General features: G+C 34.9%; 1 protein-coding gene across 2 annotated transcripts; it reads right to left on the reverse strand.

Moving 5' to 3' along the window:
• Nucleotides 1–9,487: 9,487 nt before the first annotated feature.
• On the reverse strand, nucleotides 9,488–21,794 carry LOC126921222 (J domain-containing protein). Of its 2 annotated transcripts, none has more exons than XM_050732586.1 (5): nucleotides 21,548–21,794; nucleotides 19,917–20,542; nucleotides 16,419–16,520; nucleotides 15,823–15,939; nucleotides 9,488–14,512 (listed from the first exon to the last, which is right to left on the reverse strand). In XM_050732586.1, exons 2-5 carry the CDS (start codon nucleotides 19,998–20,000, stop codon nucleotides 14,333–14,335), a joined length of 483 nt encoding a protein of 160 aa, XP_050588543.1. In that variant the 5' UTR covers nucleotides 20,001–20,542; nucleotides 21,548–21,794; the 3' UTR covers nucleotides 9,488–14,332. The 2 variants fall into 2 exon arrangements, with proteins under 2 accessions (XP_050588543.1, XP_050588542.1); XM_050732585.1 differs by having other exon boundaries at nucleotides 9,488–14,557; nucleotides 21,548–21,790.
• Nucleotides 21,795–24,384: the final 2,590 nt, after the last annotated feature.

Here is a 24,384-nt window from a genome sequence, read left to right on the forward strand (position 1 = left end):
CGATCACGGCCGATTGTTCGCGAAATTGACGCCACTTTCTAAAGGAAATGACGGGATAAATGGCGTTCCTAATCGGTGATCTCCGTCATCTATTGGTAGACTCGCGAGGTCATCCTTTTCAGCCCATCCGCCATAGTATTCTAATTCATATGTAGATCGCAATTTCCCACCGAAATCGTGTTACGTACACTACCACACTACCGTGTATAAGTATTCCGACAGCTAACGCAATTCAACCTTGTTTGATATTTTTATTATATTTTTAACGTTACAACGAAAGAACGATTCTCTATCGATAAGTTTTTACGTTAATCTTACCATAAAACTTGGACCAAATGCCTCTAGACGGAAACATGGAATATACCTGCATCATTCAAGTTTTTGTTTATCCGTAATAGATAGTCGACTCTTGATAAAATCTATATAAACTTTTAGAACTTGATTAAAAACACGTACATATTTAAATCATTTCAAGAGCCTAACGTTGATCAAGCAGTTAAATAACGTTAAAGTTACTTAACTCATTTGTCTTTGCAGGGCCAGTTTTTATCCTTCAATTATATCTTGTTTTTCTTTATTCCGATTAATGTTAACATTATTTGTACTAACATCAAACAACTGTATAATATGGTTGTCTGAGATACGATCAAAGGCTAAAATTAGACTGAAAAGGTTCATTCGAGAAACATTTTATACTATATATTATATACGTATATTTAAATTAGTTTGTAAGTATGGGAATACTTATGAACGATGGTGTAAGCCAATGTCCCTCTTTCTCCTACTGGGCCAAATCCTATCGGTTGGAGAGAGACGAAACTTGACACCCACGGAATAGTGCTCTGCATCGATCCGATGTATATGTGTCTCTTTCTCTCCAATGGACACTAACTTCGTCGTTCTCGAGCAATCTATATTTTCTTGCCCTCCTACGCTGTCCTCCCTTTATCTCCACGCCGTTCCTCGCTTTATCAGACCAGCTACCGCTCTTTCCTGTCCCGATGCTTCTTGCTTCTCTAGTCTTTGCCCCGTATCGCCCCTTATCCATCTTTTCAAGTTGCCACAGGGGCTTCGATCGGGGTTTCTTTTTCTGATTAATCTGCGACCAAATGAAAAAAGATGTTTGAATGGAGAGATTAAAAGAAATTCTTATTAGAAGATATCCATACTTTATTATATCAGATGTAGGTTGGCAGTCGATAGTAATTGCGAACTAAAAGAATTACATATTATAGTTTCACTTATTTCTTTTTTGAATTAAATCTCTATAATGCCGAATTTAAGTAGAAATTACATAGCTCTGAGTTATCCTTTTTATGTCCTATTGTACAACGTGCATGTAATCTTGACCCAGACATTCAAACTAAATTTTCTTGTTTGCATCACATTCGACTAGTCAAGAGGACTATTTGTCAAAGAAATCATGTGTTGCAATTGAATCACCTTGTGTTTCCTATTCTTAAATTTTCCTCAAATTCTTATTCCTCCCAACCAAGTCGCAACAAATTGCAATTTTATTTTTATAACCATAAAGAAATTCAGTTACAGAAAGTTAAGAAAATGTTTTTTCATCTTGCAATAACTGCAAATGTTGGTCGAAACTTGCAAACCATTGTGCCACACGATTACATTTCCTACACTCCGTAAGAAATTTCCCGAGTTTCAAACTTACCTATTCGCTTTCTCACTGCGCCTCTTTTATTTACATCCGCCAACGCGTTTCTTCGAGCATTCTTTTTCCGCCCTACCTTTTTTCTCCCATTCTCGACTTGTGCGAGCTAAAATTGCGACACACGTTCGAGTCGACTCGATCAAGAGCATCGAATAAAAACTTCTATAAAGTAGACGTTTCTTTATGAAAACTTTATGCTGCAAGTTTATGCCTACCGTCATGGGTATCTCTGTTTCTGGAAAGGCAGCAACAAAGACGAAAATGGATAAAGGTTTTATCTCGATAAAAAATGTAATTATTTTTATGAGTGTGCGATATTAAATATCAAATGAAAAGTGTATTGCGTAACAAGTTACGCAATCGATGTTATGAAACATTTTCAGCTTATTTGATATCAAATATACGCGTTAATTCTCAGTATAATTGACCAATGTGGGCGTAGAACAAAGCTGGATTCCTGAAACTAACTAGCTTTCGTAACATGTATGTAACTGGGATTTCGAACACTAATCTCTTTTTTATTTTTTAAATATGTTTGATGCCTTTGATATAGAGAGAATATAATTGTTAATTATTATTTATAATTCTTATAAACTACCCAAGGAATTTGGATTCAATTAAATGGTTCGTTCTTTTGTGACAAATTTGGTTTAAACAGTTATTTACTTTCACTAGATTAAATTACAGTTGCTAACTGATAGTAAATGATAGATAGATAGATAGATTTATTATAGAAAATACAAAAGATTCAAAATTCTAAGAAAATCTTTAACATAAAGTTGAAGGAAGAAATCATACATAGTAATAACAATTGTTCTATATTTTACTGGAATTTAGATATTTTTTAATGTAAGAAAAGTACGATTAGGTTGAAAATGACTTTTCTTATAAGGAGTAATCAGCAGGATTAAATTCTCAAGAAAATGAAACCAAAAACAAAATTAAGAAAGAAATTGGCAAACGTTAAGTCATATTAAACTTTTGAACTATAAATATTTGTATCCCGTAAACAATCGTTCTTCGGCCCGCTAACACTTTGAGTCTCGGTACTCAAACTTGTTCAAAATAGCATTTGGAACAACATCGTTTTATGGAAATTCCACTATGAAGATTTAAACACCGTTATATAGTTAGTGATGCATAGAGTTCGTCGAAGTAAATGGGATGGAAGATACATTGTAAATGGGGTCAGATGCGACCTGGGAGTTACTTATTAAATTTTTAATCATTCGTTTGCGATTCCGGCATAATTTTCGCTAATATAATTACAGAGGTAATATAATTACCTGTAAACACCAGCTGCGTTTCTAAAGTTTCTATATTTAAATTTTCCCGCAAATTCTTTCGAACCTTACAGATATTATCATATACATATATTACGCTATAGAATCAGACATCAAATATCTTCATAATATTCTTTATTAGAAACTTATGGCGATGTCTCGACATCCAATACCACTTTTGTTTCAATGAATATTATTATACACGAGCTGTTTCTCAACTGCCAAATCAATTCACACTAATCACATTCACACGTTCCCCTCTTAAATACGTTCGTTAAATATAATTTCATACATTGCTTCTGTAATTTCACATTTCTGTATACCAGGGCCCAATTGATCCAAGTCTTTCTTCCGTATTTTTCAATACATAAATGTACGATAATCATATAAAAAACTCAACATGATAAAAGAATAATAGTCGCACATTTCTTGGATAAAAATGTATTAATTTTATAATTAAAATATTATACTTATATTACGCGATATATTAGAAAGCTATAGGGGAAAGCACGATAAAACATATGTTCTACCAGGCCTAGTCATTTCAAATTGAAATATAATCCTTTTAATCAACCTTTAATCATCAACGAAGCCTGTACATGTCAAGCAACACGGTGATCGATTCATCGGTGCAAGCTGACGCTGAACTTGATCTCGTTTCGATCCGGTAGGTCAAAGTTTAAAGCTAGGTTCGAAAAGCTGGGAGTCTCGCGTTATCTGACAAACGCAGACCAATGCTCACCCCGTATTAAGGGATAGAACTGAGGCGAGTGCATCCGCGATAATGGTTGCCTGAAGGGCCTCCACCTTCTCCAATTGCATCGTGGCACGCCGTCGAAAACGCTGCTCAATATTTCGGGTTAATGGGCGGAGGAACACGGAGGAACGATCCGTTCATTGTTCCTGCTATCGTTTAACCAGAGAACGGCGGAAGAGGAAACAGCTTTATGGAAAATACATTAATACGGTTTCGCGTTTGATACTTGGATAACATGATACTGAGAAATACGACTTCATGAAGCGAGAGAATTGCTAGGTGTATTTGATTTGGAGAAATATTTCATCGTATTTGCGAATAAAATGTCATGGAAAAACTGTGAATTAAGGAAACGTGTAATTTGGAAAATTATGCAATTGTGTAAATTCTGTAATTCGAAGTATTACTATTTACTGGAAAAAGAAATGCAAAAAAAGGTATCGTGATTAAAACGTCAGAAAATAGCTTAAAAGATTATTTATCACGATACTATAAATACTTCTAATTTTTTTCATTGAGGCAATTCGAATTATTTTGCAGATTATTTTGTAATAAATACTTCGACTTTTCCAAATTTTGAAGAGATTGTAGAATCTAGGTGAAAGAAGAAAACGATATGAAATTAATTTTTAGAACTTCCTTTGATATTTATAACGTTGAGGAATAGAATTCGATAATGTAAATTGATTGAAAAAGATATTACAAATGAAAAATTATAAATGAACACGATAGATTACAGTGATAAGTATTTTTATAAGAGCATCTGACTAATTGAAAATGTCAAGGGATTTAATGGATAAATTCTAAGAAATATAAACTTTTGATCTCTCGAGAATCTGTCGAATTTAATCGTCTTGCTATATATTATACATTAATTATCTCTTTAAAGATTACTCACCTCCAGTGTCTCATCTACTTTATTGACTTTCACATAAATCTAACGTTCTCCTAAGTTATATAGAAATACGATTCCCAATTGAACAAGACGTCCTGAAGTTGCACAAGACTATAATAATATCACAGACTGAAAACTATTTACAGCAGATTGATTAAAGTTCACTCTTCAACAACCTCAAAGGAAATACAAACTATAAAACTTGTTTAAAGAGAACGTCCTCATAAATAAATCTAGAAAAATGAAAATCTAAATATAGAATATTTACGTGAACTAGCTTCTCCACATCTGTTCAAACCAAAACCAACATCCTTCAAGTTTCCCTCAATCTCGTTATAAATCTATAAAATTTTTGTTAAGATTATGAATTGGTTATTTTAATCACCTTGGCAATTCTACCATTAAAGTTTAACTTTACTCACAAATTTTCTCAACTAAAAAATTCTATCAATTGCACCATCCTTCCAAGCTTCTCTAGTGAAATATCATTACGCTGTGAATATTTATACAAATTCATATTCTTATGAGTATAATTAAAAACATGGAACCCAAGTAGGAAATTATGTTACCTACTAAATTTGTCTCTATCTTATACATTTTGCTATATTATATGTATATCACCCTGCACCTTTTCACCTTCAAATTTCTTACGAATGCATAAAACTCTGCAATCTAATATTAATCGTAAGTCGCCATTACGTTTGTTCTGCAGAACTCTAAAATAGAATGCAATGTGCAATCCTTAGATACCAGACGGCGCCAATACTCGATTGTTTAATTTATGACTTACGCTATTTCTTACCCTGGCACAACAAACGATCGGGCAAGAATCGATCGAATTTACCGCTCCGCCCAAAATAATGAAAGTAACGAAGTAACAAAGTCGTATCAATCGGAAACTGGTCGAGTCTGGGGATGGGAACGGAATTTGAAAAAGAAAGCTCATGGCTAATTGCTATTTTATTCCGCGAACCGTGTCCTCGTCTGATTCGACACGTTCTACCATCCGCGGAGCTTACGACGGAGAATTTTGTTACCCAATAGAGAATGCTATTCAACCGGTGGATGATTGGGAATTGGGGCGAGACATTCGTTTTGCGCTTCAAGGAATTCCCAGCAATTTCGATCGTTTATCTGGTGAGTGCTTGCTGTTTGTGATCCTTTTGTTCGCAAAGATGCGCCACATGCGAATAAAACGGACGTCTAGAAAAATGTATTTCGTTTGGAACGCGTGCTTATAATTAGATCGTATTGCTGAGCTTTCAACGGCGCATTGATTGGATACAAGGTGAATGAAGATGAGAAGGATCATTGAGGTTGGAAATCGAGGAATTCTGGAATTTGTAAGAACCTTTAGAATAGGAATTTATAGAAATTCTATATGGAGCTTTGGGAATTTTGATAATCTGAAAAATTGCACAGGCATTGAAAATTCGATGAATTCTTGGAAGTCTCTAGGGAAATAAAAGAAAATTAAAATTTCAGAAGTCCTCAGAGTTTATAGGATGCTTTTAGTTCCTAGAGTTTCCAAGGTGTTTAAAGCTTTAGAATTCTTGTACCCTTTGGGATTCTCAGAATTCTTAAAGTTTATGGAATTCTTGGAATTCATGGAGCTTGGAATATCTCGAAATATCGTTAATCTGAACAGCCACAATTTTTCAAGTTTCCATGAAACTGTTCGAAATTTCCAAACCACTAACCAGTTGTGGTAAGACAAAAAATACGATAAATAATTTATATTCGTGGTAACTACGATTTTGTAAAATTACAGTATTTAAATTCATGTAACAGAGCCGGACGTTACCTACCTTTTAATATCTACGAGTTACCCATGTGTATTCAACCTCTGCCAAACCCAATTAAACTTTGCAACGACTCATTAAATTCTGAATCTCCTTACACGCGATAATCAATCTATTCCTAATAGTTCACAACTCGTATGCTCCATTCATATTAATCTTCTCAAGTTCCGCAAAAACTTAATGTTTTTGACATGTTATCATTTTACGATCATATTATAGATATTATATTATAGATAGATAATTATATTATAGTTATCAAATCATAGAAAGTATAATAAGAGAAAATTGATTAAACAATCAACATCACACACATCCCATTGACTCCAATCCGTTTCCATTTCACTCGGACCTTTTTTCACACGTTACACCTACGCGTAATCAAACCTGTAATGCTACGCTAATATACAATCTCTAACGCTAAAAATAGTTAACACTATTCTAGGAAACTTCATACCGCGATCAAAATTTTATTAACTGTGCTATTATTGAATAAAGCGGGAAAGATCATTTGCCACCGAAATGATAAGCTGACAAGTATTTATTTGCCAGTAAAATAAAATGATTGACAAAGATTATTTGTCACCAAATAAAGGGCTACTAAGTAATTAGCCCGTAAAGCAAAGATCATTTGCTTGTATAGGAATTATAATGTTTATTAGAGAACGGACCCTATTACAAAACTGAGTGTGGGTGGTGTGAATTATTGAAAAAGCTATTGACGCACATTAACTCTAAACTACTTGAGATGAGGCTATTATAGTTACTCATACGAGAGTTATTCACAAGGAGAAACATGCGGACTGGTTTTTTACACATTTGAGTTTGCATGAGTGATGATTAGTTCAATATGATCGGTAAACTTTTGCAAGTGATCAACCTCACGTTACCGGCCCTCGAGGGTACAAAGCGACAAGCGAGGGCCCGCACAGGAGTTCCGTAGGTTTTTTCCAATGACCATAACACGCAATCAACCTTTATGAATTGCGTATGCTGGTACAGAATGTAAAGGGATGGAAAACCCCTGAGTCATAGCGCGTGGCAGGCAGCTGCTAACTGCTAATAAATGCTTTATGACTTCATGAGATTATTGGTGCTAGGAAAGTCAGAATTTCTTAAACTTGTATGATATCTGTGCGTAACACTAATCTTTCAGTCTCGACAAAATATAGGAAACGATAAACAACAAAGAGCTACCATTTCTTAGAAGTAATTGTAACGAACCAAAAATATAGTAATAATAGTAATAATTCAGCGTATATAATAGTCCAGAATTAAATATTACTCCCTATCAAAATTAGAGAATAATTCACTCTTACAGAAACTACTCGTCCTTCGACGCACCGTACCTTTTTCTTTTTTTCTAATTCACTTCCAACTAGATTCAGACCTGCTGTTGAACAGCTTTATCTTTCTAAATTAACAAATTACCAGAAATTATTAAAAACGAAGAGTTACCATCCTCTAGAAATAAACACAATAAATAACAAATCAATGTGTACGAAGAATGCAGTAGTCCATATGCTATGAACGTCTCTAATACCATTGAATATCACTCGCTGTCTAACTTAGAAAATAGTCTATCCCCGCAGAAACATATTCTTATTCTTCGACGCGCCGTTCCTTTTTCTTCCTCCCTGTGTTCTCAATACCGCCTGATTAAAACGTGACAACGATGTGGCGAGTTTTCTATCAGAGCTGGACAAAGGAGCTAATGTTAATTGTCGACAAAGGCGAGTTTACGTGGCCGTTTCCATCCGAGTTCACCGGTGAAAAGAGGCGACACGAGTGAATGAAAGGTGCTTCTGTATCCCATCGTCTGCAGTGGATAACGCGGAATGAATGCTCGTTCGACGAACAAACGACATTAAGTTTCGCATGGCTGTGAATTAGGCCACGGTTCCGCACGCGTTCTCTTTCTCTATTTCTCTCTGTGTGGGTGGCACGTTCTGTACGAACGCATTTGTGAATGTGCCCTAAGAGATAGGGAAAGTTTTCCATCGCTGACAAAGGATTGCGGCAGTCTATTGTTCCCCGCGTTACACACAGCTAACTCAATTCCAGTTTTTCCAAACGGTCGCGATCGGTTTTTCCATTCGATTCGAATTTATTCTCCTGTTACTTTGCTGGAAAATTGCATTCACACTCTGATCTCTTTGGACTTAGAATAGTTTGGGACATCACTCGTGACTCGTCTGGAATTATTACGTTGTATGGAAACTTTGGACAGTTCCCGACAGTCGAAATTCAGTTCCTATCCACCGGTTACTTTGCTGGAAAGCTGTATTCACCGTCTGATTTCTTTGGATTTCGAAGCATTTGGGAAATCATTCTCCACTCGTTTGGAATTATTGTGCTGTTTGGAAAGTTTGGAGGGTTCCCGACTGTCGTAATTAAATTCTAGTTCTCCTGTTACTTTGCTGGAAAATTACATTTACACTCTGATTTCTTTGGATTTCGAGAAAGAAAAAATCACTCGTGATTCGTTTGCAAGTGTATATTAGATTGTGTGAAAAGTTTGAGGAGTTTCTAACAATCAGAATTAAGCTCCTATATTTTAAATAGTGATTGGAAGAGAATTATTTATCAGGAACTAGTGGCAAGTGAAAAGACACTGAATTGGAATAAATGGTGTTTCTAATTATGAATAGTAAAAATTAAAGAGAAACATCCGAAATTGGATGACAGAGTGAATGTTTCTTAACAAAAGAATATTATTCCTCGTGTATCGATGAGAAGCAATTAAAAATTCGTATTGATGTTCCGAACGAACAAATAAACAGTAGATTAATTCAGGATTAATTTTGCAACTTTGTTTCAGTTAGGGATATGGATTTTTTTATTTTAAATAATTTGGGAGAATAATTTTCAAGTATTAATGTGAAAATACTTATGAAGTTTGATAATATTAGAATATTAAAATTAAAATTTTCTAATTTTTTAATCTTTTAACGAAATACGAAACATCACTTTAAGTATTTAATAAAATATCTCGTAAATGATATATTTTGTTGGAATACCGGAATTTACAAAAAGGAGGAGTGTTCATATTGTGGGTTAACGAATGTACGAAGCAAACTGTTCTTAATTAAACACATTTATTGAACCTTTAATCGCATAGATACATATCGTCGCGTCGTCCAGCGCGTGACGATTATAATATATTTATATATCTTATACGTTATATATATGTGTATGTATATTTATTTGTATATTTATACGTACATAACAGAGATTCGCGCGTTTACGAGGAGAGAAGAAACCATCGCTTTATACCTTCATCTTTAATTACATTTTATTAATATCTTATATTAATCATATTTTCAAAGAGAGGCATACATAATTATAATATTTTTCCTAGAAACGTATAAAATTTAATCGTATTACAATTTTAAAAGATCGTAAGTATACCTTCGTGAAATTCTCAAAGGAAAAAAGAAGGACTAAAGACTAGAGTGAATTACAAAATATTCCATTAAGCTTTCTATTTAAGACAAAAGAAAAGGAACCCTAAAAAAGCAAGCAATTTTTTATCGAATACTCCGTAAAAACTGTAGCAACGTTTAGCACGAAAAAAATTCCGTGCCCAAAGTATCTTCTTTTTTTTTTCTTTTCATCGAACGACAGGTTTCTCCCAGCCCTCGGCTGGATGCACGATACCATCGATAAGTCGATCGCGTGGAAATAATAAATCGATAGAAGGTACAGTGTTCCACGAGGCGGAATCGCGGAGACGCGTCTAGAAAAATATAGATGTGGAAACAACACACGTACAGAATATTTTCGAAATTTGCTTTATCGTTCCGTTTTTTTTCTTTTCCTCTCATTCTTTAAAGACAGATACACGGGTAGTGTGATGAGATCTCGAAGATCGATCTCTCGTTCTCGACTTTGGACGACTATATATATATATATATATATTTCTTTTTTACTTCCTTTCTTTTTCTCTATTTTCATGTTATATTTAATAGTTGGTTCCCTTTTACGATTCGACGTTACTTTTACCTTACAAATAATTATACGTGTTTTACGTCATAGAAACTCGAGAACGAAGCCGATTCTGATCTTTAAACTTCAACACGTACACGCACTATCGATTTTTCTTTTAACCTTCCCATTCTTTCGGGCAATCCTTGTTTTCTTGCTTTATAAAATAGATCAGCGACTCCTACCTTACCACTTTTTCTTCGTTTTATTTTTTCCTCGTCCGTGATCGATAGCGCGTGGCGTCATTCGACTCAAGTACTCTCGACAACGGTACACTCGCTACGTTTCCGGTTTTTCATCGCAAAAATTTCGCAGCATTGCCATCGATATACGTTGTCTCTACTTTTGATTCCTCGTTTATCCCCCCCTCGTCCTCCCCCGCTTTCCGACCGATCTACGTTCCCGAATCCTCGGTCCGGTTTTGAAAATCCACACAGACGAAACGACCGATCGAACGATTCTATGTAAAGTTCGAGTGAGCTAAGGATAAAATAAAAAAGAAGAAAAGAAACGATATCTGGACACGGGTGAAAATAAATTCGAGGAGACAGGATCGTTTTAAGCCGTACCTCGGAGCCTTACATACTAATATCGAAAGGTCACATCGATACGTATGAGTCGACTGCTGCTATTTTCGGCCACCAATCATTAGCTTCTACGTCTACGTGCCTTAATTACGCAGAACGCAACGACGACGTTCAAGTGCATTAGAAAAATTCCTCGTCGACTAGCTATCGATATATTCGTATTCGTGGTGATTGAAACGAATAACCAAACTTAATCTATGAATCGAGAAATCACGAGACCGGTTGCTCTTGAGACAGAGTGTACGAACGAATAATGTAACTCGCTGTAGTGAGATGGGATTCTATCGACGATGAGAGAATGATAACTAGACTGTGGATTTTTATACAAATTTTTGAGAATATAAGCGAAAAAATGGATCTTAGGTAGTGACTTGTATCACCTAAATATTATAATAAATTTTGGATATTTTGTCAGCCGATGTGAATTGCTAAAGTTTCTTCAAAATAATAAATAATTTTCAATAAAAAATGCGATTCAGGGATGTTGAGTATACGAGTAAAAAGTGTATTGTTTTCGTTAACTAATATCGTAATTGTATGGTCTTGAATATAACTGCTGTAACAAAATAAAAGAAACTTCATGAAAATTATGAAGCGTGAAGTGTAAAATCTCTTGTCAAGAACTATATTTCTCCGTATTATGTACGTTCTATACATTTTTTCACGTTTAAATTTCTCATAAATGCATAAACATCCGCAGTCTGTTGATAATAAATCAAAAGTGCTATTAAATCCTTTCGCTGATGAATGAACGTAAAATAACGTGGATATAAAGCGTAACTTTTTAAAACTACTGACATTTTTAGAAATTGCCTGAGGGAAAATTGATAAATCGAAGCTCTAGCGTTTTAATTCCATCGAGTTTCCTCTCGAAAATTTAGATTGTTCGTCGCAAAGTTGATCCTCCGTGCTTTGGTACGTTGTTCCCGTTTTCAGTCTGCGTCGAAGTGGATTAATCGAAAGCAAAGGACAATATTTGACGATGAATTCTTTTCGGTATCGTCCTGGTGATATTTTAAGATTTAATTGGAAAATATTTTACGTAAAAAAAGAAGGGTGGGAGACCGACAAAAATGAATATGATCGAGATGAATAAGACTCGTTCGCAATTCTATTAACGAACATTTATGTATTAAAGGCTCACATAATAATAAATTAGTGTCTATTCGATATATTTTCTTTCAGCGAAAGGATTGATTTAACTACAGAAAAGTATGACGTGAGATCTATGGGATCGTGAAGGTTTCGAACATCCAATTGTGATCGAGAAAAAACGATATATACTTTGCGTTTGACACAGGTACAAGGTGCGCCGTCATCGATTTGCTCAACAATGGAATAACTATGCTTAATCAGTTTATTCGACGATCTTATCTTCAACGACACAAAAGTTAACAATGTTTCGCTTGGAAAAGATCCAGAATATATTTCGATATTCACGCGTACGAAGCTTTTGTGATTCGACGTCTAAACTGTTCAAGCGTTCCATTGAAGAATACTCAATGTAGAAACAACGAGTTACTTTTTTTCTTCTAGCTACTCGACGATGGAAGTACTACTTAAGTGGTACAAATCACTGCCTTGGAAATCGTACATACTTTACAAAGAGTGATACGAAGGAATGTCAATTGAATTGAATTATCTTCGCAACTTGAGATTAGGAACGTTTCTCGACTAATTTCTTCGAATTTTTGTATCTCTCGTCGCTGATTTTTCTTAAAACTTATGAATAAATACTTTAAAACGAAGTATATACTTTTTATCAGGATGATATTTTTTCACAGAATATATGAGATTCTGGTTTAAAAACCAACTGTGTATTTTAATTCTAATTCATTTTAAATAAATGAGATAGGTGAATGTTAAGAATTGTTAATAAAAATCAGGACAATCTATCATCAATTAATTTCACCAAAATAAAGCAACATTATTCTCTTATTATTCCCAATTCAATAAGTAAAAAATTCAAAAACATATGGATGTTATAATGCAACAAAATTTCTACATTATTCCTTAGGATTATTTAAAAACTGAAATACATTCAGCTCGAACTGGACCACTTAAGGAAATTCTATCGCGAGTAACGTTATAGTAGAAACAACTAGTTATTTTCTTACGTTTGAATCCCTTCGTGGAATCGTGGATTTTAGCTTCTCTCTTGATACGACATTCAAGCACCGTCTAGCCAATCCTTCGATTTTTCTCGCCCTCATTTCTTCTTTTTGCTTTCTTCAATATTCTTCTCTTCCTTGTCGCTCTGTTTCGTCACACTTAAACAAAACTTTAAGGAAGAAATGGAAATAAGAAAAATGTGACACTTCTTTCGAGAAACCTCGAGAGCATCCTCTTTTCTCGTCTGGAACTTTAAACGAGTTTCCCTCTGGTTTCCCTCTTTCTTCTTCCGTAAAAAGATCTCTAAAGCAGGATCGATATGTTATATCGTATACTTTGTTGCCGACTTTTGCTGTTCAATTTATTCCTGCTCGATTACACTCATTTCATCGTTGTGAATATTAAGAATTCCAATTAAATATTGTGAAATCTTTCAAACGTAGGTAATAGAAATTAATTATCGAAATTTTTTAAATTTCGATAGTCATAAGAATTTCAAGAGAAGAAGATTTGCAGCGTATTTTCTTCGGCCTTTGCAAATTCATGTACTGTATGATCGATCAAATTACAAAGTATCCACTTGGATGATCGCACAGTTTTCATATCGAGTATGTTCTCCATCTTGGCACGTTCTCTGCCACTCTCGTATAATATTCCATTCAATCTGCGTCTGCCGTCGATAGCTCGTGCCGTTATTTATTTTATATTTGCAGAAAGCGTTACCGACTTGAACAGAAACTGCTCTCGACCATGGATAATCTGCATCGTACATATTTAACATATTAAAAGACGAACTAGAATCTTCAAATATCTTCCTCCGAACACTTGCAATAAATACAGTCTTTATCCACTTCAAAATCAACAAAACTCACCCAATGGTAAAATTATTATTCTTCTTTCTTAATAACGATACTAGTCGAATGATAACAATGACAAAAAGAAAAAAAAGGACCAAACGTTTTGCAAAGTTAACGATAACAGAAACATGATCTTCGCTCAAAATCTCAATTCAAACTCAACAACATCCTTCCTTCAGGCTCTCTCGGTTGGACAACAACGAGCGGTAAATTCACAACGAGACGGTGTATCCGTAATTCATTACGTTTGCTTATGATGCCTCCATCCGTTGGTTCCGTTCGATATACTTCGCAAAAAAAAAAAAAAGAAAAAAGGTAGACACACAGAGCGAGCGATCGTTGGTCCAGACGACGACCAGAAATTGGAGAACGACGTCGCACCTTTAGATCTCGTAGTTGCGGAACTTGTTTACCACCTCGTTAGACGCCTCCGAGTCCCAGCCAAGGTCACGACGTGCACCGTAGTAGATGTTCGCGCCACCCTCCGAAGCTCTTCTATGAGCGTTCGCCGGTTGCACCTTGCTAGTGTGACCAGGAGAACCAGCAGATTCGGCGGCCGCGTCCTGCAGCATGCGATCCTTCGTCTTCGGTATGCTCCAGTGCATCGACTATAGCGTATTCGAGTGCTCTTTCTTTATTCTTTTTGCTTTTTTCTTTTGTTTTATATATATGTATATTTCTTTTTTATTTTGTTAGGAAGATTAGAAATGAGTGGGCAAAATAGGTCACTTGTGAAAGGGTTACAGTTTGGATTAAGTTTGATATTTTATCGAGAGCATCGAACAACGATTTGGAAAGCTTACATAGTGAAAGTAAGTTTAAAATCTGATTGGAAAAATTTTGTTTGGCTATAATATGTGATCTCTATCGCAAATGACCCATTGTTGTTATAGTTGGGTTATTTTGTGTGTTATATGGGTTATGGGTAATTGTGCGTTATAGTTAGTTTTGAGTTAGTTGAGCTTGGAGGATCGATAGAACGGAAAATCAGAAAATGATGTCAGGTGTATTAGTTGGAAAAGTAATAACGTCGTGCGAGAAATTTCTAATAAAAACTTTCTGCTACTAAAGTTCTGAATCACTGACAAACTGTTTCCATATAATTGAAAAACATGACTAAAAGTCAAATATAAAATATCAAGGATTATATTACGTATCAAACAAATTTAATAAAAGTTCATTTTTCAAACACTCTTCTTCGAAGCATGAAAGTAAATTCGACAAAATTTTCTTTTATACAAAACTCTCCAAATTCGAAGAAATAAATATACGTAGATACATTTTTCAAAGCAAATGTAAGAATCCCAAACTCTACGAGAAAACGAATCTACTCGTTTACTTCTCCGCTTGCAAACTCCGACTTAAATTTCAAATTCGGAGATTTCTGTTAGATTTTCCCTAGTCTGCTGTCACGGGAGAATTCGACTGCCTATGTGATAAGACAGCAAATTCTAAGCGCCTTATCATGAGTAACCACCGAGGTAGTGTCCGGTCTCTCTGCCCGTTCCCATGGATATATGACAAATGCAACCAAGGTCTTTTCCCATTCCCGCGAATAAAAGAATATAAATAGTACCCTCAAAATCGTCCAAGTCAATCTTAATCAGTTCGAGCCAGCCCGAATTACTGTACAAATTGAGTAAAAATAAAAGAACATGACGTTCTAATCACTTGTTCAATATTTTTTACGTGATACTGCAATAGTCAGTTCCAGTGCCAGTTTTCTATCTATGGAAGTTACAATGTCGCAAGAACATCGTCGCAGTTTCTTTTCTTTCCACGAGATACGAAATTTCTCGCACGATTTTCCAAGCACTGCTCGCCACCGAGCAACAAAAATTTCGCCGAAGAACTCCCATCGAATTCTCCTCACCTGATGCACGTGATCCTTCATTCCAAGCCATTGCTTGTAGCTGATGGCGATCCCGCTACGCCTCCATTTGTCATAGTTGCTCCTTTGCTCAGGGTCACAGAGAACCTCTTTCGCGTGCTGCGACAAAAAGAAATCGCGTTACCTTGGTCACAATCAAACGGAGGTGTAGTCAGATAGACGGAACAGATATAGCATGGTTGTAAATTAAAACATAAATTATTATTATTAGGCTACGTATGTTTATATAAAATTCATATTTTTAAATTTAAATAATTGTGAGACTGCGGACGTTTATGCAGAATTCATTTTTTTATGGGTACAATTAAAGAAATGAAATCTTCGTGAAAACGAAGTAAAAGATGCTAAACGAAGAAAACTTTGCTTACAGAGTTTGAATTTTAGTTGTCGATCAATCTCTTACAACCGTGCTATTTAAATTTCACGGACTACACAATCACACGATTATACATCGGTTAGATCGTATCGTCAAGACGAGGCAGATTAACGTAAATGGAGCAATCGTGCAACAACTTCCTCATGAGTCACGTTGCGACCATATGCGAGTAAAGAAACGAGAATAGACCGAGGAAACAAACCTGCAATTGCTGAAATTTCCGTTCAGCTTCCTTATCACCTTCGTTCTTGTCCGGATGATATTGAAGAGCCAACACCTTATACTCTGCTGTGATTTGTTCCACCTGGAATATAAATTTTTAAGAATCTTTTAGATGAAAAAAATTCGAAGAAGTTGAAAGTTACCACATGGTTAATTAACCTTAAAAAAGACGTACAGGATGTGTGGGATGGCTTTGAAGGGAGCAGTAAGGGGGACGGTTCATTACACATCCTTTATTTAAACTTCACGCTCCTGATCACGTGGATTATTAAATTCGCAATTTTCACTGATAATCTAGGTAATTTTATTTTCTAATAATTCTTTAGAATCCCCCAAATGATCTTTTAATGACTTTTCTTTCTGTTATTATAACATTGTGAATTTTCTAGTTTTAATATTACTTGGAGTATTTCAGTATAACGTAATTAAGAACCTGTTCGAACAAAGAAGTCTTATAGAAAATATCAAAGTCACAACTGAATCACTCAGAAGGATAGTAAAAACACGTGCATATTTAATCTAAAAACCAGCCAGACAGACTATTTGCAGAATATTGATCAATGAATAGAATTATTTTAAAGTGCGTTGAATTCTAAAGAATGGAAAACACGACTTATTGCCGGATTGCATATTTTTAAATTTAAAAATATATCCAAGATGTATACAATATACAAAAATATATAAAATACTTAAAGTAGAAATTCAATAGAAAAATCAGCAGTCTACTTAACAAATTTGTTCCTTATAGTTAAAGAGGATCTAAAAAAGAATAGAAAAAATATTCTCCGAAAGGAGCCACTGTATCTAACAGATTAAACGTTCTTCCAAATCCACCAATAGACAAAACAAATATCTATTTATATAATAATATAAATTTACGTGAAAATCCGCCATCTACATATCCAATTTTTTCCTTATACTCTTCAATTAAAAAGCCTTAAAAAAAGAAAGAAGAACACCAAGTCTATAAAATTGTGCATCCTTCCAAGTTACGCCAATGAATATTTCCAGACACCTTCCCAGGTGTTTTACATCATGATAATAATCGAAAGAGGCACGGGAAGGGCTGTTTACCCTCCGTTCGTCGATTTCCTGGCTAATGAAGACGACTGATATTTGCCAGGCAATTTAACGAATTCGCTTAATGGACGTAGAGTTCCTTAATGGATCCGCCGGACTGTTGGCAAACAGACGAACACGATCATTATTAACCCTCGGGTTTTATTTAAAACAACGTCGTTTATTTTTAATAGATCGCGAGGAACGCACGAACAGGGAGAAAACAAGCGTGGAACGCTGACATAATTCCTTAGAAAGGGTCTATGATGACTTTTACATGATATTCACCGATGGAACGAGACGTGGATCGAAGGCTGATCGACTCTTTGCGCCGTGGAAATGGCTTGTTTACTTGGACAACTTCTCTGGGAATTATAATCGAACAAGCTTTCACGTTTAGTCGATATTCCAACGACGCGAAAAGATCATCTTCCTAGGGGTTGTTGCATGGGGTTGAGTTACTTCTTCCTCTCTTGCAGGATTTTGACTTTTAAAGCCCATGGTTTATCGCAATGTTGCAATGTAAATGTTGTGAATACACTGGCCTGTATAAATATTTCAGCAGTTACCACAGGAAACCTTTATACACATATTATGTGTGTTATATAAAACATAATTGTTGAAACTGCACTAGCAACTATTATCATCTATTGAATTTTTAGAAAAGAGGAAATTTACTATAGACCAATGATAATAGAATAATAGAAAAATAATTTATAATAAGGATATTACTTAGATAGGATATCGGCTAAATTTGTTTTATAAAGCAAAATGTCATGATGCATGTTGATAACATAGATTTATCATTTTGGAGAAGTCAAACATATTCTCTACTCCATCTAAACAATTTCTTGATACATAAATTAGTTTAAAAAAATCTACAACAGTTTCATTCCAAGAATTTATTAATTCTACAATCGATAATTTTTATAAACCTAATAAATAAATTGTTTTGATTAAATGCACAATACCGTAAAGAAACTACACACTACTAAAGTTCCATCTGAAAAAACACTTCAACCAGATACTTGAAAACGCAATAATTATTTTATAGCTACAACTATTGGCCTATGAATCTACTATTGACGCTCTTAATTTCTCGTTCATTAAAAATCCTTATATCGTTGAAAACATCAGACATTTTCATTTTCATCTTAACTTGTCGTGAACTTCACATAGTCAAAATTATCAATCGCGAAACGGATTGGATCGTAATCGTATTGTCAACTTCCATTGAGCCGCAGTGTGATATATTTTTGTCAAACGAAGTGGCAATCGACAGACGATCGATACTAATCGAGAAGTTGAACCAAAGCGCTAATTAAAGTTGTTCCCGATGCTGATGCAATTATCTTGCAGTGACGAGCTCCCGACAGCGAAACTAATTAATTCCGCATAACTTCTGAAAGTATATTAAATACGTATGTATCCCATTAGATAAATGTGCAGCAATCTGAAACTTTAAGCCGCGATATGCCCAGAGATAGCTCACATTGAAAATTGTTTAATTGTCGGGAAATCGGATCCGTACGAGTCGTGTCGTTTTTGAATTCTATTTTTCAAGGTGCTATCTAATTGAATCTGACAAATAACGCGGATGATGAAATATTCATAGTTTATGTAAATTGGATCATAGGTTACAAAGCAGCTAGTATGCGGACAAGACATTGCTTTGGATATTTTGTCGAAAATTTTTAAAAGAGTGAAAAAGATTGATTAAATGGAATTCTTCTTAAAGCGGAAAATTCACGTATAACAAAATATAGATACGCTAGGAATTAAAATGTTCTATAGAATGAAGAACCTCGTTTGACTAATAAATTACTGTTATTTTTCATATTACTATTAACTAGATACCGAATGACACAATTCAACAACAATCCAAAAACCAATCTTTAAAGATAGAAACGGAAAACACGTGAAAATCTTAAATTTCAACCATTTTTCAAAGAAAATCGTTACACGGAGTCTATTAGCTGGAAAAACTGAACGAAACAAATCAGAAAAACCATTAAATATAAAAAACAAACCCTTGTAACTTAATTCTTCATAAAGAAATTCACGAAAGTTGGTTTGCTGTCGCAGGCTCATCAAACGAAAGAAAACAGCGATACATTTCTTAAGAAATTTCAGCCTCAACCCTTTCTCAAAAAGCGGCCACAGATATCGCCATTACTAAGAATAATAAAAACATTTACCAAGTGTCAAAAACTTCGCGAAGAGCCCAACAAGGCCTTACCGTCGCGTTGCAGACTCGTCACGCGAAAGAGAAACATAGCAATTCTCTCCTTCGCAAAGAATTTCAATCTCAATTCCACGAGCAACCTTGTCACTAGTAATAATCAAAGGAAACGAAGAAAACCACCGAAATCTCTGGAATTCAACCCCTCGCGAAAATAATTCAGAAAATTTGTCTTACCGTCGAGGACTCGTCGCACGAAAGCAGAGCATAGTAATCCTCCTCCTCGCTGGGCTTATAATTGATGGCGTCTTCGACGCTCATTTTCCCTCGCTGGTTCTTCCGTTTCCTTTTTCACGATCCCCAATCTTCCTTTCGAAGATTCTTTGAAGTCCAACAGCAACGATATCAGGTCAAAATTATCCAGTTAAAAATTTCGTGTCAACGAATCGAAAGATCGAGAAATTTCTGAAGGGAATTGTTTTTTCTTTTACGCGCGTATTTGATTCGAACGCGACGCGTGTGGACGCTTAAGAAAGCGTGATGACACTTAGCCCGTAGATGCTGTCGCTGGTTTGGTAGATTCTGGTAATCTGCCTCCGGTCGTCACCTGTTGCCGTGTCGCGCGTCAGACGCTCGAGTGAGCCGAACGAGGGAGAACCGTGTTAGAGACCCGGAAAAACCCGATTCCCGGGAAATTCCGCGCGTGTGCGCAATTCAGCAGTGGCTCACAAAGCCTCCCGTCGATCGTGGGCCGCCCCCTCTCCGGAAGGAGCTCCTGCGCACTCTGGTTAAGTCTTCCCTGTAGGGGGAACTGAGGATGATTTTCGTCTCGAGATTTCTCGTTTACCGGCTGAGGCTACCACCTGGACAAATTGGTTTTCGGATAAAAGGATTGGATCCTCTTATACAATAATTTATTTATTATGTAATAATATTAGAGAATTGACAATTAACCACCTGGACAGATTGGGTTTCGGATAAAAGGACTAGATCCTCTTATACTATAATTTATTAATTATGTAACAATATCAACAAATCAACAATTGACCACTTGGACTGATTGGTTTTCTGATAAAAGGACTAGATCCTCTTATACATTACATATCATCTTATACATTATACATTACATATCATATACATATCATATACAGAGTATAATAATTTATAAATTATATAATAATATTAGCAAATTGACAAGTAAGCAGCTAGAAGAACTAAGAACCTGTTCTTTCCCACAATAATTTATTTTAATGATATAATAATATTGTAGTGAATTTTGAATCTGCACTAAATGTGCAGAAAGAAAAAAGTCCGAAGATTTCATAAAGATTGACTTTAAGACAATCATCTTAAAAAGCACGAAGAGCGATAAAGATCAAAGTCACAATACAGGATCGTCTAAGTATTTCGACCAACATAAATGTATATTATTGATTATATATGTAACTTGAATTAAAAATCGTAAAACGATAACGTGAATAGTAACCAAATCTTTAAGTAATATTCTTCTTGAAAATTGCTTTAACTCCAGATTCAAACACACAGTTGCAATGAAACGAACAACTCTGAAGTAACAGGAAGTCACAGGAAGTAACAGGAAAGTTAAAATTAACCCGTTCCTATGCAATACTAGTAATTCTTTCTAAATCGTTAACACGAACGATTTATGTCGATCAATTAATATCCCCGGGCCAAATTCGATAATCTGTGTTACGTTTTCATCGTAGTCGTGGCACGTTACGTCACATTCCACTGTACAAAATCGAGAATTTGATTACATACACTAATACAGACAAATCTATCAAAATCATTAATAGATGCGTTGTTAGTAGAATAGATGTTAATTGTCACTGTTAGTTGTGATCTACCTCTTATAAACTATTTTATCGATGTTCCAAAACCTTGAGCACTCTTCTTTTGCTTTTTTCAAGATTTTTATACACATAAAATTGGTTTAATGTAACACATAATAATGGTTCGATGTATTGTCTCTTTCTTTCTGTTTGTATTTTGTATTTTATATTAGACTCGTCGTATATATATATATGAATTTGTAAGACGATCACGTGAAACGTTCACGATTATAATCGACGTACACGCATACTGCGCCTTGATTGTCAGAGATTCCAGAGACTTGTGGCTTTCACTTGCGGCTACGTAACCTCGAACCTCACTTCGCAACGTTACCGACCGAGTGATCCAGATCCCGATCTCGGTCACGTGCCAACAGCTGATCGATCAACGCTGACTCTATTGATTGTTACAACGTGGAAAAAAAGAAACAGAGAACGAAAGATATGCTTTAATGATGAAAAATGTATTTTTGATAATGACGTTTAATATGTTCAGTAAGCGATAAACTTTTTTTTTATTAATTTATACACGATTACAATATGTGGATTATGTCCATTTGGATGTGGGAAGTTGAAAGTAACGAAGTTTTGAGAAAAGGGATCTTCGGCAATGTGTTGATAAATTGTGGAGGAAGTGTTAACAAATATCAATAAAGAAGTATACATTTTACTAAGAAGAATAAAGGAATTTTAACAGAGATTAAATTAGATAAAAAAGATTGTGAAGAAAAAGAAACTGTGGAAAGATTCTCAAGTAACAGGGATTCTGCCTTTGAACAATTTTCAAGGAATAAAGACAAAAAAATGATCCGTTTGTTTTTAATTTAAATTCTATTACAGTTGAAAAGATCCTTTTTGTAATATAAAAGCAAGAACGTGAAAAAATTTTAAACTCTTCGGATTAGCTACGGCAAAAGGTTTATTTTCTCTTGTAATACCTCGGAGATACAACCCAGCACCTATCTATTTGAAAAGTTTGGAAACAGTGAAACTCCAAGCCAGATTTCGGCATCACAGCGAAGATAAACATATAATAAGAAATAGAAAAAATCGAGTCCGTAAATTGGAATTTTACATTAAAAACTAACATTAAAAATATTACTCGATTTATCTTTTTTTAACAAAATAAATTTTATTCTCTCGATTAAAAATACATTTTAGCAATATTTATATAAAAATTGAAGATAACAAAATGTATAAAACGCTCATAATACGTAGAAGTATATGAAAAATCCAAGCTATGATACTTGTTATACAATAATATTTAAGTAGAACAATCCTCTGCCTGGATTCCACTTCTTTAAATTATATTTGTAAAAAATATGAATTTGCATAAGTATCCACTGTTTTGTAATATTATTTGAAAATGTATAATTGAGGAAAAGTCAGAGACCTACCACCCACCGCTACCTACCAAACATCGCGGCATACTTTCGCGTAAAGCGGGTTGCATGCTATTGAGAGACCCATCTATGCACCGACATATTTTTCATTCTCAATTTTCCATTCAACATCCAACTCCCATGAACTCACCGGAATATTCACCCTTTGAAGATGCACGGTTATATTTTTACCCTCGATCCCTCGGTCGAAAATTAATTTTCCCTGTTTTATAGTGGTCCACGCGGTAGAACAACTCTTATTTCGCTACTTGTTCATCGTTCGGCTGCCTTAATTGCATGTCAGCGTTTCAAAAGGTGAATCTGTTATAGGGTTTTTACCGCACATGGTCTGCATTACACGGTCCATTTCCAGTACCGCAGTATTCCATTCGATAACCTGATATACCGTAACGACCTGTAAGTGCAAATATTGTACACACATGGTTGTACGCACGGAAGTGTGAGTAACGAAGAATATTTGCTGTTCGTTTGAAATTCTATATTAGAGAAAACTTAAGAAATATTTTATGTTTAAATTTCGTTCGAATTTTTCAATCAATTTAATGTTGCATCAAATATTTTATACAATATGTGTAGAAATGAAAATGCCAGAGTACGTACACGTACAATTTTATCATCGCACGCACATTTGAAATGGAAGGCAAGAAAGATTTTATATACAGGTTTTGCTCGAATTTTTTTAGTAATCCTATGTTGTATTATATATTTTGTATAGAATGTATAAAAATGAAAGCGTCAAAGAATATTCACATATTTTACACATGCACGTTTCTTGGAATTTAGTGCAAATATACTGCTCAAAACAATCGGAGAGTCGCTGATATGAACAGTCAGTGGTAAATTTCGAAATAGAAGGAATTAAATACATTGCATGATAAAGGTTTAGAGCATGTAACAGGAAATATATATTGAGACTATAATTGGGATGGATAGAACGCTATGCTATTCGCACGAGTGTTGACTCCTGACTGCCGGATTAGCTGCTCTTCCTCATACTAATTCCTATAGCCTAAGCAAGTATGAATAATTTTATTGCCAATCGATGATTCGTTTCTCCACCGGTGGCGTTCAATCAGTGTCCCTAATTGCTTTAATTTAGAACTTAGGACATCGCAATATAGTCGCCCTATAGGCGACTGAAACTGCGCGAGGGAGATGACTTCTTTATAATGATACAGCGTTTGAATTAATTCGATTACTACGTCAGAAATAGTGCAAATTTATCTCGTTAATTGAATCGTTATCATGGTTCTGTTCTAAAAAAACAAATAAATATAAAATACTTTAACTTTTATTTCTTGATCAGATACTGGATATTTACCTTCACAAGAATCAAATATTTTATCTTATAGCAATTGACCGTAGAATTGATTGAAAATTAACTAAATTAGCTTAAAAAGTAAAATCATTCATACAGAACAATAATAGGTAAACGCAACTTAAAAAGTG

This window comes from Bombus affinis, chromosome 10, assembly GCF_024516045.1.
Source record: "Bombus affinis isolate iyBomAffi1 chromosome 10, iyBomAffi1.2, whole genome shotgun sequence".
In the NCBI taxonomy this organism is placed as follows: Eukaryota; Metazoa; Arthropoda; class Insecta; order Hymenoptera; family Apidae; genus Bombus; species Bombus affinis.